General features: G+C 42.6%; 1 protein-coding gene and 1 pseudogene across 5 annotated transcripts in view; one reads left to right on the top strand and one right to left on the bottom strand.

Annotated features, from left to right (window-relative positions):
* KCNQ5 (potassium voltage-gated channel subfamily Q member 5) overlaps positions 1-17,635 on the top strand; it is a 264,075-nt gene that overhangs the window by 198,623 nt on the left and 47,817 nt on the right. For all 4 annotated transcript variants that reach the window (XM_082218295.1, XM_082218291.1, XM_082218292.1 and 1 more), the window contains exon 3: positions 7,955-8,081. In XM_082218295.1, coding sequence (XP_082074421.1) covers positions 7,955-8,081 — 127 coding nt within the window. The remainder of the gene's footprint in view (positions 1-7,954; positions 8,082-17,635) is intronic.
* On the bottom strand, positions 16,487-17,387 carry LOC309529924 (mpv17-like protein 2 pseudogene; annotated as a pseudogene). Its single transcript has one exon. The product of its transcript is annotated as a mpv17-like protein 2 pseudogene (transcript).

Below are 17,635 nucleotides of genomic sequence, written 5' to 3'. Positions count from 1 at the left end.
AACAAAAAAACCCCAGCAAGACAATTACAATGAGTCAAGCTGATGGCTGTTGTTGTTGTTTAGTCGTTTAGTCGTGTCTGACTCTTCATGACCCCATGGACCAGAGCACGCCAGGCACTTCTGTCTTCCACAAGCTGATGGCTACTGAAGATCTAAAAATTCATGTGACAAAAAATCAATGACTCACTCCACCAAGTGTTGGTTACCATACCAAAAAAGTTGGGAACCACGGTTCTAGTATTCCAGACATAATATGGTACCTGGACTGCACTTAACCCTACCAATTAAATTTTCCCCATACTGATTAAAATTACCATTCACAGTTTTAAACCTCCTGTGTGCAAATCCTCCAATTAAAGCAATTAGAGTTTGCAGCCCTCATATTACCTAGCTGCAGTTACTGAAATGCATAAGTATAATAAAATGAGAATAAGCTCAATTAACAAATAAAACACCTAATTATATAATAATCGAGAACTAGCTGGTCTGACGTTTCTTATTCTTACTCAAGGACTGTTTAAAATAAGTTAATGTCAGTTCTACAGTTCCATGATTACTTTAATTAGGATGGTCTGATTAGAAACAATAGTGCTAGATTTGCCCCACAAGTTTAAGATAACACAATCACTTAGAGCCAAGGTTCCATTTATGCTTGATGCTTACATGGCAGTCCCATCCATTTCCATGAAGGGATCCCGGTTTCAGCAATGTGTGGTGGAAAAATTTCCACAGGGGGAAAAAAATCCAAAATGGGAGATTTTGCAGTGCTTTACTTTTGGTGGGGAAAATATCAATTTCGTATGTTCATTAGTAACAATGAGTGGGTGCCAAACACAACTATAATAATGGCAAGCTTGGTGATTTCAAAGTTTTTTGCTTTGTTTACTAAATACAAAAGGAAATAAACTTGCTAAATTAGATCACTCTCAAGGGCATCAGAAAATATTCCAGTAGAAACAGAACTTTTCCCAATACAAATTATCTTATGCAAATTAGCTTTGTTCAGAACCTAGTTCGGATATCTGTTGGAACTCACACTCTGCCAGGAATGTAAGGTCCAACAAATTCTTCAATTGCCTTGCTGACAAACTTTATTTCCCAGAAGGCATAAGACACAGCAAATGGATCAACTATTTTGGATCTCATCCTCACCAAGAGGAAAGAAGTGATCGACAAGGTGGAAGTAATCAGGAACCTTGGGAAGAAGTTATTCATATGCAAGAGAAAGCTGAATGTAGTCAGACATGCACTCTGCACTTGATTTCAAAAAGCTTAAGGGACAACTGGATGAGATCCCATAGTCAGAAAGAGAAGTAAGTCAAAGATGGATGGGAGATTCTTAAAGGTGAAATATTGAAGGCACAAATGCTAGACAACACAGACAATTCCAAAAAGAAATAAAAAATGAAAGGCATCTAAAAAAAATTGGTGTATATAACAAATGAAAGAAAGGGGAGATTGCAGAGATCACAAAGGAAGAGTATACATGAGTTGCTAACCATTTCAGGGAGAAGATCAGGCAAGCTATGCCGAAGAATGAGTTCAGGCTTGCAAGAGAGGTTAGTAGACTGCAAATTTAACATGAATCAACAGTGTGATTCAGCTGCAGAAAAGCTAATGCTATTGTAGACAGCATCAACAGAAATATAGTATCCAAGGGAACTCTACTCTGTCTTGGTCAGACCACACCTGGAGTACTGTGTCCAGGTCTGAGTGCCACAATTTAATAACAATATTGACAAGCTGGAACATGTGCAGAGGAGGGCAACCAAGATTATCAAGGATCTGGAAACCAAGCCTTATGAGGAATGGTCATAAGATCCAACTTTGGAGCAAGGACTTTTTGCTGAGATTTGAAGTCACAAAATATGCAGTAAAGTGTGAAAATATAGGCTGTTCAACCTTTAAAATATGCCCCTCCAAGTGATTTCCAAAATGCCCCCTTAAAAGGTTTATATCCAGTGTTCCCCCATTCCCCCAGTATAGGAAAAGACCGGACATTTGGTAAATAAAAAAATTCTTTACGTACAAACTCTCCAAAAGTCAGATACATGTGCTTCAGAAAGTTGCACAGGCAGTAAAACTTAGCTTAGTTGCAAAGTGGTAAAAGTTCCTAGATTACTTGTATAGGAACTCAAGATTCAAGTAGGTAGCCGTGTTGGTCTGCCGTAGTCAAAATAAATTAAAACAATTCTTTAAAAAGATAGTTAAAAAGACTCTTCTTAAAAACCTAAAAACTGTTGGGTCCAGTGATGGTGTTGTCTGGGTGTATGTGGCAGCAAAGTTGGCATCTGGGTTTATTGCAGGCTCTGGTACCAGTTTCCATGTTAAGTTTGGTTGTTGTATTATTGTGGGTGAGGAGTTGTTTAAGATTGGGTGGCTGTCTGTAGGCGCTGAAAGGTCTTCCTCCCAGAGCTTGAGAAAGAGAACTGTCATTGTTTAGGAGATGTTGTAAATCTCTGATGATGTGTTGAAGTTTTTTAACTTGAGGGCTGTATGTAATTACTAGTGGTGTTCTGTTGTTTTCTTTTTTGGATCTGTCTTGCAGCAAGTTCTCTCTGGGTATCAGTCTGGCTTTGTTGATCCATTGTTTAACTTCATCAGGTGGATATTTTAGTTCCATAAAGGTTTGCTGTAGGTCTCAAGAGTTGCTGATGAGAGCCTGCAGTTGAGCTGGAGCAACCAGCTCAAACCTCTTCATATGCTGAGCTTATCAGGCAGACTGGAAGAGAAGAAAGGTTGATCAACTAGTTCCTCCCAAGGTGTGGGAAGTATATAGCTAAGCCTGGCAGGACAGCTTACTCTGTGGTATTAACCTCTTCATGTATTAATTAGACCTAAGCATGTTTGTTATATGAGGTGGGTTATCCCACAATGTCTACTTACATTTCTGTTTCCTCTAGCTTTGTTCGGCCAGCCACCTTAGCCACATGGAAATGGAATTGTCTCTAAGACCCAGGAACTCACTGTGCTAAAAGAAACCCAACCACAATTTCTGGCCATGTCACACTGTGCAAAACATTAGATAACTCCCATGCACCTGCCAATTTTCTTCCTTCATTTCTTTTAGTTATTTGATAAAATCTTTCTTTTAAGTTGAATTTACTTTGATGCAATTAAGTAAGGGGCTTTGGTGTTTGCTATTTTTCTAGGTTAGTGTGAAGCTAAAGGTGTGTGTGTTTCACTTTTAAAAATTAACATGTATGTTTATGCAAAATAAGAATCTTGACTCCAGTAATGTAGTAGAGAAGCTGAAATGGGAACTCTAGTTCCAGGCTGCCTTAAAACAAACCAGTATCAGACTTGAGGGAGAATTTCCTCAATACATTTGCTCAGTACACATTTGCTTAGTGGCAAGCTCTGCAAATGATACGTCCTAATATTAGTACAGATTATACATCCTAAACTGAAAGGCTGGATGTTAACAGTATACTAAAGAAATATGAGTACACTGTTTCTTACTCTTTACAAATATCTTGGGTATTAGTCTAAGAAAAAACAAACAGTAGGAAGCATTTAGGGATTAATTTCACTTTTAGCATTCCTGGTTGAGATGTCCTAGTAGTTTATGACATGGATTCTAAAATATATGCTGTGTTATTACTAGAATTTAAAACTGACTCATACTTTTCTATGGAAGAGGATTCCTCCCCGTGTGGCTGTTTGCACGGTCTCCTTAATCTAGCTCTTTCTTGCAAGCACAGGAGCTCCAAAGCATTTTCCTTTTCTACAAGGAGGTCCCTGTTCATTTTGACAGAGCAAAAATTCTACCTTTTCAAAAGGTGCCTCTTCCACTTATATGAATGGTGAAATTTGCTCACATGAGAACTTCATATATCAGAGAACCTATGAAACTCTGAATCAGAGAGTACACATTGAGCATGTAAACTTGCTTTATAGGATTAATTCTAGGATTCTGTGCTTCTGTGAAGTGACTCAGCAAAGGGTATTTTACTGGGATTCCAGTGTGCTGGAATATATTCCATTTGCTTCAATGTAGGCACTGTGAATGTGTCACTTACCCATTTAAGTCATATTTGTTTCATTCCAATCCTACAATTGAAGATGACAAGATCATTTGACATGTCAGATATTGTTGAGAATATTTACTGCTAGATAGATTCCATTTCTAGTGCTTTTCCATATATTTGCTTAATCTAATAAATCATCTAGATGTGATGTTACTGCTGCCATATAAATAGCTTAAAGGTAAAGGTAAAGGTACCCCTGCCCGAACGGGCCAGTCTTGACAGACTCTGGGGTTTGTGCGCCCATCTCACATCTATTGGCCGGGGGCCAGCGCTGTCCGAAGACACTTCCGGGTCACGTGGCCAGCGTGACAACGCTGCTCTGGCGAGCCAGAGCCGCACACGGAACGCCGTTTACCTTCCCGCTGGTAAGCGGTACCTATTTATCTACTTGCCCCCGGGGGTGCTTTCGAACTGCTAGGTGGGCAGGCGCTGGGACCGAGCAGCGGGAGCGCACCCCGCCGCGGGGATTCGAACCGCCGACCTTTCGATCGGCAAGCCCTAGGCGCTGAGGCTTTAGCCCACAGCGCCACCCGTGTCCCTCATAAATAGCTTAGGCTGGCCTAATGGGTGCAAGTTTTAAAAAGAAACTTCTCAACGATCATGTGCATTGTTCACTTTGGCTTCTTAAAAAGCATTTCTGGGAACTTGATAATGACTTCCTTATTTTGTATCTATCGTGAATGGGAACCTATAGAGTTTCTAAAAACAGTTTAGTAAAGTATATGAGCCTCATCACTAAAATGACAGCAATTGCGAGGTACAGTGGTACCTCGGGTTACAGATGCTTCGGGTTACAAACTACGCTAACCAGCAAGTGGTTGCTCCAGGTTAAGAACTTTGCCCCAGGATAAGAACGGAAATTGTGTGCCAGCAGCACAGCGGCAGCAGGAGGCCCCATTAGCGAAAACACACGTCAGGTTAAGAACCGTTTCAGGTTAAGAACGGACCTCTGGAACAAATTAAGTTCTTAACCCGAGGTACCACTGTAGTAAAGTCCAATGAACTTGGTAGCCTGCCTAAATTGTGGGCCCCAGAGCACAACATCAAAGACAAGACTTCTCTTCTAACTAAACAGACAAAGGCAGTACCTTGTCTCTGAGAACACACTGAGCTTCAGAGTTGCTTAAAGGCAGCAAAAAGCCTCAGTGATTTCTGAGTCCAGCTGAAGCTCATGGACTCCCTAATCCCAATTCCCCAATCCTCCCTTGCTTGCCCACTTCCTTCCCTGCCAATAGTGCACATCCCAGTCTGTTCCTGGGCCCCATGAGAGGTTCTGCTTTGGTTCCGCTTTCTCCTTGACATCTCCTTTCTTCAGTTCTATCTCACCATGAGCCATAGTTTCCTTAGGCACCTATTTTTAGCCAATTGCCTGCCTTGCCCAATTTCCTCCAGCAATCTTTTTTCTCCCTTTCCAATAACATCCAGTCCCTCCTGTGCTTTGTTAGGAGATTTCTTTGCACCTGTCCTTGCTCCAGTTTCCTGTCTCCGATGCAGTGTAATGTCGTCAATTCTGGACAGTTTTTAATGTGAGTTGGACTCTTATTTGCTCCAGCTCAGCCAGCAAGGGGGGAGCCTTTTTCAACCTGCAGACTGCATTCCCTTGTGGGGCTGCCCAATGTGGGTGGGACCAGACGAATGAAATGGGTGGGACAGCATATGTGAGTCTTCTCTGTAGAGTAGGCTACATTCCAGCCAGGCAAATGTGAGGCATTTCTACAGCCCCCCACATCTCTCCATCTATGCAGACAAGAGGCATTGTCAACTACTCAAGGAAACTTTCCAACCAGGCAAAAGTACTGGAAGAGCCAGAAAGGAGTGCGGTTTGGGGAGAGGAGATGTGGCCTGGGGAGATTTATGAGAGTCAGATAGAGAGGCCTATTGGGCAGCATTCAGTTCCCAGCTTGATTTTTATTTTATTTCGTAAAATTTATGTACTGCTTGATTATACAGAAAAACCTCAACGTAGTTTACAGAAAGGGATGGTCTCCATCCCTGAGCTTAGCCAACCAATGTCAGAAGCAGGCATAGGCAAACTCCGGCCCTCCAGATGTTTGGGACTACAATTCCCATCATCCCTAGCTAACAGAACCAGGGGTCAGGGATGATGGGAATTGTAGTCCCAAACTTCTGGAGGGACGGAGTTTGCCTATGCCTGGTCAGAAGCTTCAGAAGGTAGAAGCACTAAACAAAGTAGGCTTTAAAGCACTTCAATGGGAAAATGCTATGCAGCTAATAGCTATGTTTTAATAAATTAGCTGGCCATCATTATTCTCTAATCAACAAATAAGCGGTGCTTGCAAAAGGTAGCCTGTTTAGCAGTAGATGGCTGCCTTCAGTTGACTGATTAAGGAAGTGTGGTTTCTTACAGAGTAAAAACATGACTGATGTATTGAGCAGGGGGGGGTTAAAAGGTGGGTCACCACTTTCTTTGCCGATAATTCCTGTGCTCAATATATTTTTCATGCTTGCTTACTAATGTGGCCCTACAGCAGTCCCCATCCTGTAAGGATAACAAATTAGCCATCTGATACAGAACAGCTTTATCCTGGACATGGAAATGTTTTCATGTGCCAAATAAAACATAAATCTTACCCTCTGTTTCTTTGACAAACTGCTTAATAAGCTTTTTTAAGTACTTTTGTCCGCTGAAGCTAGCTCACGAACCCTCAATCATTTCAAACCAACACAAGTGTAATGCTGATAACCTGGAAGCTGATTTCTGTTGGAAGTTGTGTCACTGTACATCTGTTTTGAATATACTTGTTCTGACCCTGACTATTGTGAGGCCTTGGGGCAAGTAACTCGTGTGTGTGTGTGTGTGTGTGTGTGTGTGTGTGTGCGTGTGCGTGTGTGTGTGCGCATGCCCACAAACACACACACGTATTAAAATCCTACCTACACAGATCATCAAAAGCATGGTCAAATGAAAATGGTTTTAGAATGCTTCAGAAACATGCTTGATTGGAGTAAGTCTCCATCAAATGGCAGCTGCATAGGTCCTGAGTCCGGAGTCAACAATTCTAAAGTGATTTAAAGGTGGCACGATAGCGTAACTGTTTCCCATGGAGGGGAGGACTAGGAATGTGGCATGTGCACTCCCTCCTCCCTTCACACGCACTACAGCAGGCTTCCTCAAACTCTGCCCTCCAGATGTTTTTGGCCTACAACTCCCATGATCCCTAGCTAGCAGGACCAGTGGTCAGGGATGATGGGAATTGCAGCCTGCACAACCTGTTTGATCAGAGACCACTGTACAATCGGAGGTGGGCGATGTTCATGCAAGCAGTGACTTCTGCAGCAGCATCCCATATTCAATTCTCTGGAGAGAAAGAAAGAAAAATTGACTTCAACTTGACATTGGAGATTTATGTTTGGATAATCTGGCATCTTTTTATTTGATGAAAAGCAGAAGTAGGGGGAAGGCAGAATTTTAAAATGGGCCATATGGTGGTTGGTAAAAAGGTTCATCCTAAAACATGCACCCCATGTCATTTCCCCACCTTATATTGCTCCTCCCCAAGCTGCTGTTAGTTGTAGAGGTGAAAAAGACGGTTCAACACAGTACAATCTGCAAAATCCCATGCAAGTGCTACCTGTCCGTAGAAAACAAAAGCATATAAGAGAGAAATGTTCCAGGTGTGTCATCTCCCAGAGGAGCTACTTTTCTATGTGTAGGGAGTTGGGGTGGTTTTTTTTTTTTTTTGCAATCTTCTCCCTTCTCCCTTGTGTTATATGAAAATTCAATCTTTTTTAAAGCTTTTGATGTCACATGCAATGCAATCCTTTAGATTTTACAAAAACCCAATTATATTTCAGCTTCTTGAAATTGAATTAAGCCAATACTAACAAGTATTTGCTTCTGTTTTCTGTACTGCTGACTTCACTGGCTGTATTTATTATTTGTTTCCCCCCCCCTCCTTTAGGAGTCTGTCATGATTGTTGTCTTTGGTTTGGAGTTTATCATGCGCATCTGGTCTGCTGGCTGCTGTTGTCGGTACCGTGGATGGCAGGGAAGGCTGAGATTTGCAAGGAAACCATTCTGTGTAATAGGTAAGTTTTTTAACCATGGCTAACCTTGTTATGAATTACAGCATTGTCACAGAAGGATAGGACTCCACTGGCTATTATTTTTAATTCAGATCCTAGATTACATTTGGCTATGCCTTTGATGGGTACATGGATTGTCCATAATCACTAATAGAAAAGAAAAAAATCTTGCCCTGGAATTAATATATGCATCTGGTCAGATAGATTATGGTGGCCTGCAGACACCCCTGAAGGTATACCTGGAAGAAGCAGGTTATCTAGTCACGTTTCAGCCTGGTTTCAGTCACAATTTTACCACCAAAACAGTCTTGGTCACCTTGATCAATGACGTTGATCAGAGACACGGGAATGCAACTCTATTGGTTCTCCATGATCTCTTAATGATGGTGGGGGGAACCTTCATCCTGCAGGCCTAACTTAACCCAGCATTTGTTTTATTCAACAACATTTATATACCACTTGATTGGAATAGAGCGTCTAAGCTGTTTACAAGAAATATTTGGCCTACGAGGTCGTTCCCCCCTAAATAGCACCCACCTGCCCTGCATCTGACATCACATTGGTCTTCAGCTTATGAGTTGGGACCCACAGCCTGATCCAAGGTGGGTCACAGCAGGAACAGTACCACCATATCAAGATATGATAAAAGAAATGGGCTCCCAAATGTAAAAGTAGGTCCGGCTTCAAAGTGTGCTCCTGGTTGTGCATTGGCAAGAGAGGCTTGCTGAACTGGCACTGAGAACAAACCACCTGGGGTCAGTGTTTCCATGGGGATCTCCATCGTGCAGCCAATTCCAGCAGAAAGTGGAGCTTGAAGTCAGCACCTTTTAGCTAATAGGCACGGAGTTCAACACTCTGGGATTGGCCGTGCTACAAAGTTCCCCCTAGGCAACTCCGAAGCCAGCTGACCCTTGAAGGAGCTTGCAAAGGGCCAAGTAGAGCTCTTGTAAAGCCCTTTGTCCCTTGCAAAGAGCCCTCCCTACTCAGTGCTTTGAAGCAGTGCACCAAAGCAATGCACACAACTTTGTTTTTAGCCTCGCCTAGCCATAGAGCAAATATTTCGGAATCAAATGTCCCAGGAAACATGAATGTCATGCAAGAGAGATTCATTCAAGGAGATTAATTCATGTTTGTTCAGTTTATGCAGATCTGTTTCCTCCTCTGGCTTGGGGACTTTTCAGAGGCAAAATACTCCCCTTCAGACTATATAGGTCACACCAGCATTAGGTATGGAAGGAACAAAATGAGAAAGTGGCATCTAAGAAATTAATAGTATCTCTGTTGATGCCTGCTCTTAGGGTAGTAACCAACATTTGGACAATTTCAGAACTTCTGACATTGAAGTGTTGGCAAAATAAAAAGCTAAAGCAAAAACGTTTGATTTTTTATATAGTGTGATACGATTTTTTTATCATATACACATCAGGGACATATACATCAACATTTATTAAAGCCTTTCCTCAGATTATGGAAAAGAGACTAAGTACTGTAATATTATGATGAACTATACAGAAAATCCCCAAGTTGCAGTGGATCTTCCATAAATGCTTACCTACACATAAAGAAGAAAGGTATGTTAAATGCATTAGCTTCTGCTAGTAATTACAAGATGTAGCTTTATTTTGTTGTTGTTTCTACATTTTTGAAATAAAACATTATTATTATTATTATTTAAAAAACCTTGTTCACCCAGGCATTTAGTGATTGAAGGATATTGTTTCTGGCAATTTTTAGGTTATAAGTTGTGAGGATACATAGTTTGCCTTCAACTGGGCTTTTTTCTTTTATTGTTTCATTGTTTACTGCCCAGGGCTTCATTGGGAGGAATGTTATTTTTTATCAAACAAACAAACAAATAAAATAGTTGTCATTACTGATGTCATAGATCGCACATAAGATGGTATATAATTTCATTTCCACAAGCAGCCTGTGAATACCCCAAGTATTTGTGACTTCTAGGTTCATTGGCTTTAAATTCCAGATTTTACCAGGACAATGGAATCTCTCTCTCTCCATCAGCACTCTTAGTTGCATTGGTGATCATTTGGCTTTAATCTTCATAGAACATAGGGAGCTGCCTTATACCAATTCAAACTACCCAGTGCGATATTCATTATCCATATGCCTCAGTCTTCATTATCTATCTAGCTCAGTACTGTTGGCAATGATTGACAGTAGCTCTCCAGGGTTTCAGACAAGAGGTCTTCCCAGCCCTACCTAGAGGCGTCAGGTATTGAACCTGGGATCTTTTGCATCTGAAGCATGTGTTCTATCGTGGAGCCAAGGACCTTGCCCCATGAATTGCTCTGTTAGTAGAATGGGAAGGGAAGCAATTTTCCATGATCCCCTCCCACAGTAAATCTGCCAAAGAACAAAATAAAACAAAACAGGGATTAAGAGGTTTTCTCAGTATGGTGGAGAGTGTGTATACTATATCTCTTTAGTGTAGTCGTGGTGGAAATGAAATGAAAATAAAATAAAATAGGGATTAAGAGGTTTTCTCAGTATGGTGGAGAGTGTGTATACTATATCTCATTAGTGTAGTCGTGGTGGAAATGCTTTGTGGGATATGTGTGCAAAAATGGGGGGATCGAGGATGGTCAGTTGTTGGGGGAGTGAGAAATGGGGTGTGTTATCATCTCTGATCGAACAGGCTTTTGAAACATTTCCTGTGAAAGTCTCTGTAAAACCTGTGAACAGAGAGAACAGTGGAGTGAGCAGGCACACTATGGGCAATGATGCCTCCATTATATCACTTTGGAAAATAAAATGATAATCTGCCTTTACAATCAACCTCAGAGTGTTTCTTTCCTTTGCCATATTTTCTGATGCAAAATGCTGCTATCAACGTGTTTTCTGGATTTGTGAACAGGGAGAGAGATTCTGATGAAAGAGATAGTTAAGACTGCACCTTTGATTGTACCCCAGATTATAATTTATTGGTAAGGAACCATGATTTTGAAAGACCATGTGTACTTGTGAGCCTTTTTTTATTCCACTTTTTGCTCAAGTCTGAATTTTTTGGCTAGTGTTCTGAACTGTTATTAGTTACTGTAAGAAGGCAGAGTCATAACCATTCCATTTCTGGGTAGTCCCACTAAATTTAGCAAAATTATTCTGGAGTAAATGTTTTGTTGATTTGCACACTTAGGCCACAATCCAGCTAAGAGCAGCATAAGCATCAATTTCACTCGTTCTGAATTTCTGCCTAAGTCCCTTTCTTGGCAATTTATAGTTTTCCATGTTATATCTCTCTCACTTAGTAGCTGGTGTGCAATCGTTTAGAGGGTTCAGTCCAGAAATTCCTGAGCAGAATTATCCACTACATCACAGATAGCCCCTTTCATAAGGCGGCCTTCCATGAACAGAAGGACTTCCTATATCTGTGCAAGGGCTGATCCAAAGTAGAATGCTAAGATTGGGGAGTCATGGACTTAATTCATATTGCTAGAGATTTGGGGTAAACCCTAGAAATGAATAAATGCCAGGATTTAGGGTTCTTTGTGATACGCAGGGAGAATATAAGCTGCAAGGGGATTCCTGGGCAGGCTGAGGGAAGAGCAGAGCTGTTAGCATTACAATAGCCATTGAGGGTCTTCAACAACTCCTTGTCCCAGGTGTGACCAGAGACTAGAGATTTGGAAGGTTGCCAGGGTAACTTCTCTGGGGGAGGGCTCTGGCTTCTGAGAAGAAGAAAGGGTAGATCCATCTTGGTGAGGGTGAAGGAAGGACTGCCTGCAAAGCTCTGGGCCATGCTGTAAGATCTGAATCCCCTCCAAGCAGACGAAGGGTGTAAATAGGTGAATAAACCCTATTTCTTAAAGCACAACGGTCTCCACTGTGTCTTCTACCCTCAAAGGGGACACAAGACCCCGTGTGTGTACCTGAGATCCCATGCACCTTTGCCATGGCTTGGCAGAGAGGGGGAACACTGTAACACTGGTGTGAGAAGTGGGATCTGTGTTTCCTGGAGAGAAGGCCTAGAAGTCAAAAATGGAGGAAGGAATAACAGCAGTCCTTGAGCAGTTGAAGCTGATGCATGAGCACCAAAGGCAACAATGGGAGCGGATGCGAGATGATCATGAGCAGCAGATGCAGCAGCTGAAAGTGTGGGGGAGAAGTCTCCAGGGAGAGCAAAGCGTGACTCCATGCCAAGAGCCAGCGGTGGAAGAAAAAGATACCAAGCTGGCTGAAGCTGAGGAGGGGCTGCTGATTAAAATATCTCTTACTCTTGGGGTGCAAGTGGTGGAAAAAGAAAGCGCCCCAAGAAGCTATTCCTGATTGACCCCTGGAAACCAGCTGTGGAGGATGGCGAAGAGGACGAGAAAATGGAGGTGCCTAAGAACTTGCAAGGGGTACTGCTATTCGATCTTTCTACTTCCTGGGTGCCTGCTGTGGAAAAAGAGGTGCAGGACAAGAAGGGCTGGCTGGCTAAGTTGCTACTGATACTGCCTGGCAAGCTCTTGGGGACAGTATCTCTCAGCCTAACCTTCCTCAACAGACAAAATGAGGGACAACCGTTCCTAGCTGTTCTTGGAGGCAGCTGCGGGAATGCAGATGTAATAAATAAAATAGATTAAATATGAACATGCCTGACACAGACAAGGCTACAAATGAGCCTCTCTCTTACCTTGCTCATGCCGATGCTAAATTAATTGAAATATTAATTTCTAATTAAAAGCATGATACATTCAGTTTTGAGTGTCAGGCTTTGTTTAAGTAAGTGTAGCATTCCCCCCCCCTTTTTTTAAACAATTGTGTGAATTTAAAGTCTTCTCTACTGACAGAATTGTTGTAGCTAATTAGAAAATTCCATTAGAGGTTATGTGTATATGGGAAAGGTGGTTCTCCGCCCCCTGCCCCCCCCCCTTTATACCTCACTAGATAATTGTTACCTTTTCAGATCACAATAGATGAACTTATAAGTTTGAGCAGCAGCATTCATGCATTTATAATAGCAGAATGGCACAAGAGAACTCTTCTTAAAAGCTTATGATTATGATGCTGGGTGCTTTATTTTAACATGGGCGCTTTAACCACATTCCCAACTTCTTGCTATCATCCCCTACTTGCACCACCTGATATTAAAACAGCTGGCACGTTTGCTGCTAATATTATTATGCCTTTCAATTGCTTGCATTTGTGTCCAAGCACAAATTTCCTAGGTCAGCTGCTATAGTGACCAGGTGGGGAGGTCAATGTGGACACAGGTGGCTTATATGATAGTACAACAACAAAGCACCACTGAAGGGGGGAGGACACTGGATGCCCTTGAGAGGTTGAGGTGCAGCGGGTTTGTTCCTGGGGCTGAGTTTACTACTGTTAAGTGGTAGCAGCACCAGCCATGATGCTAGTGCCCCACACTGAGTGATGCTATCTTCGCAGCTAGTGCACATCAACACACACACACCATACCTTTAGTCTGCTATGTAGTAAAGCTCTTTAGTAAGAGTCTCAGGTTCCAGGTCCCCCCAACCCTATGTACCAGTGCCTTATAGTGGACTCAAGCAGCCCACCAGCAAACTACTACAGAAGCTGTTGCTGTCTGCAAATTTCTTGCAGAGGGTACATTCAGAGGGTCTTTTTTCCCCACACTCTCTCTTCTGCATTACTTATGAGTCCACCAGAGTATAGTAATTTCAACCTAAGCCAGTATTTCTGTTTAGCAAATTAGTCTGCATGGCAGTTCTGCTTGCTCCTATGCTAAAGGCATGCATCACTGCACATTAATCTGTTTTGTAAGCTATTAGCAAGCTATTCTTTAATCCTTCAGGTGTGTGTTTTACCTCTGATCTGTGGAGACCTGCAAGCCCTCACCAGAACTAATTCAGTTCTGGGCCATACCTTCAGGACAAGAGGGCATTTGAGAACCAGCCAGCGTACCAATCATGTCAGTATGAAGCTGGGGAAATCATCCTGCTGTAGGAGGATCCAGCTGTGAGGTCCTTGAGGCTGTTCATTCCCTGCCTTCTGTTCCTTCCTTCTTACTGATTGTTGAGTCATGTTGTGGGTTTCTTGTTTTTGAAAGAAATGTGTTATCTTTCCTGAATTGTGACAAGCGATTATTCTTTATTCCATTCCTTTAATGCTCCCCAAATTAAATTAAAGCAACAACAGCAACTTCAGCTTGTGAGAACAATCCACCAGGACTATCTCCTGTGCAGTTCCACAATTGAAACAGATTGGAAGTGGGCAAGAGAAGAATGTAAGCAGCTCTGATGCTCTCACCAACACGGGGCTGTTCATGAAGAAATAAGCAGTTGGAGGCAGAGATGATCCAAGATGTTTTGGTGCTTGAGTCAGAAACTCAAAATTCTGTTCCCCAGTGGCAAGCACAGAACAATAAACTACATCATTGGCCATTTTAATTACCCCATTTATACCCCAAAATCTGCTTCCTAAATCAAGAGTAAGGGTGCAATCCAGGCTCTGGCCAGGCGTAATGGGACTGGCATGCTGCTCCCACCAGGGCAGAATGTAGTGGGCAGCCAAATTGCTGTGGATTTGCTTTGGCAATTGGGCTCAATGCCGTCATGTGATGGCAGCAGGGCCAGCTCAGCATTCAGTGGATCCTGGCCTGGCTCAGCCCCTCTCTGACCCTTGAATACCCATTTCAGTGATTTCCATAGGCTGTTGATAGTGGGGACCCTGCCAATGGTACTCTTACCCGCACATGCGGCAGGCAAAATGGGGAGCTCCACACTAGCTGAGTGATGCTGGCATCTCTCTCTGGGTGGGAGTCAGCATGGGTGATCAGAGGGACATTTCTGCCCAACCCAACCCTGTGCAGTCCCACAAAAAGGGGGTTTGGACTGCAGTGTTAGTAGTTCAAATCTGGAAAGAATAATTTGTAGTATGTCCCCAAGCCAGAGGAGGAGACCGAGCTGCATAAACTGAGCAAACATGAATTAGGCCCATGGTCGGCGATGCGGCCCGTGGAGGTCGTTTGACCGGCCTACAAGCCGCCCCCAAACCGAGCTGCCCACTCACGTGCTGCGCGATGTGGGGACTCGCTTCTGCGGCGCCGAAAACCAGGTCTGCACAGGTGCCGAAAATCACGAGCAGGTGTGCTCACGCACGCACGTGGTCCAGCCCATGGAAGGATCTCCGTGGGACCAATCCAGCCCAGGCAAGATAAACCTTGCTGATCCCTGAATTAGGGCTTATCCACATTTACTCTGCTCTTTCCATGCAAGGACTGCACTTTAAAGCTATATGTCCTGGCGCCTTTTTCTTTTTGGCTCTGGAACTTTCCCTGCAAAAACCTGCTCTTTGGCGCCCAATCAGAGCAGAGCAATTGTCAATCCATGGGAAACCCAAATTGACGATTGCTGCAATTGAGCAATAAAGCATGAGTTTTTGTGGGGAAAACTGGGGGGTGGCCGACAAAACAGCTCAAACACAGAGTTTTAAAGCAGGACCTATGCCTGGAAAGTGTGGGTGGATAAGCCCTCTGTTTCCTCGAACAAAGCTCTATTGCACTTTGCTTCAGTTTCCTGAGACATTTGCATCTGAAATGTTTGCCCTATGACTCAGTCTAGGCTGAAAAATTCTGAACTGTATACATTTCCTGGGGCAACCCCCCCAAAAAAAATTATTTAAGTCCTTTACACTGTATGTTTACTCGGAAATAATAACTGGGTGGTGTTCCAACTAAATTGTTGCACTAGCGCAAGGATTAGCGCCAGCTCAAGGGGACTTCCCTCTCTCGCATGCGCCACAAGCAATCTCCAGATCTGCTCTGGAAGGTTGGGAGAACCTCCGGAAGAGATTTAGGGGGTGATGGGAGAGGAGAGGGGAAGAACATTTCCTCACAAGGAGAAATCCTTGGGCTGATGGAATGTTCTCCTGAGGGCTACTTTCAATACAACCACTTGCATTCTTGGTTTTTAACCTCTCCTGTGCTTGTACATTTTAAAAATGATCAATTAAGGTAAATGTCTTTGAACGGTTGCTAATAGCTGGAAAAAGGCATATAAATTTTTGAGATGAGAGAATACAAGGGAGCCCCTTGCTCAGTTTAAGACTGGATTCTTAACCTAGTCTTGTGTACAGTATTTTGAATAGTTGTTTCTAATGGGTTTTACTGATGATTTTATCGTTTTATTCTGTTTGTAAACCATCTTTAAGGGTTTTCTTTTTACAATCAATCAGTATATAATTTTTATGAAATAAATGAATTATGTTTAATTTAAAAAATATATACATGGGGAAACTAGGATAGGGAAACATTATTCTACTTGCTTTTTGTGAAAAGGACTGCAACCAGTGCTTTTTTTCTGGGGGTACTCCAGGTTATGCAGTGCCTTTCCCCCCACATGTTAAAAGTGTGGCATTTACTGTAACAATTTCATGGTGAGTACCTTTTTATCTAAAAAAAGAAAAAAGCACAGACTGTAACAATAAAATTCCGGGGGGGGGGGGCAGCTTCAAATCTGTTTGTATTTTGAGCCAACACATTCAGTCCAGAGAAGTATACTTGTGCTTCACTTTTCTGCTTCCAGTTCCTTGCAGTCCTCAACTTCTGTGTTTGAGATATGAAAGATATATGTTCCACCCCAAGGTCACTACATTCACAAATAGCACTCGATAGCGAGGGGCAAGAAATAGGAAATTGACCATCTGAGCTGCTGGCCACACAGTGAGTTCTGCTAAGAAATACTCCGGGAATTTCTCCTTGAATTCCTTCCAGCTGGCTGCCACAGTGTGACCTTGAAGTAGTCCCATTGTCATGAAATACCAGCACCCGAAAAATGGAGCAAAAAGCTGATCTATTGTTACCTTGATGATGACAACTTTGATGTGTCCAAGTCCTTTTCTCGGGGTTAGTTTGTCTACCAAGGTGTACCAGTAATGTAGGGGCGGTCCCATGGTGCATCCCGTTATAAACATGTGAGATGCACGTTCAACATCCCACTTGTGTTTGGGATTTTGCCTTCGTTCCAAAGACTGCTGGACTAGATCTGCAATTCCCAGCAATAAACCGCTACTCACTGTATTGGTAATGATAAGGTTCCGCCCTCCAAACAATGGTGCATAGAAGCGGGCCATTGCGGCTAGCTGTTGTATAATACGAGCCCGCATCTTCCCCTCTTTCTCCTCTGAAACAAATGCATGCAGATGCAGTAACTATGTTGAGAGCATTTTTCTGAACTTTCAGCCTTCCTTTCCCAGACTGAAGGTATTCTTTTTCAGGGGTGGTTGCATTGTGCTTTTAGGAGGATTATTTCATTGTGAGGACCTGAGGAAGAATGATGTTACAGCAGGCATGTATGATGAGTCACAGGAAATACATCATAGTATTCTAGTGAAGAATTTTACTTTTGTGCTTTATTATGATGTCATGGCTGATCTTCAGCATCTTGCACACACGTAGCAGAAAAATAAATTGCATCAACTGAACAGGTACATGTAAATATAGCTGTTTCTTACATCACTTAAGATGAGCAATCCAAAGAAAGGAAACTTTTACTTTGCTTACATCCTTTTTATTTCAACAGAACGTAAATGCACTTTATCTTAATTGGGCCCTTGATTGATGACCTTGAACAGGATAC

This window comes from Podarcis vaucheri (assembly GCF_965113315.1).
Source record: "Podarcis vaucheri genome assembly, chromosome: 3".
Classification (NCBI taxonomy): domain Eukaryota; kingdom Metazoa; phylum Chordata; class Lepidosauria; order Squamata; family Lacertidae; genus Podarcis; species Podarcis vaucheri.
This window is presented reverse-complemented; position numbering and strand designations above follow the sequence as displayed.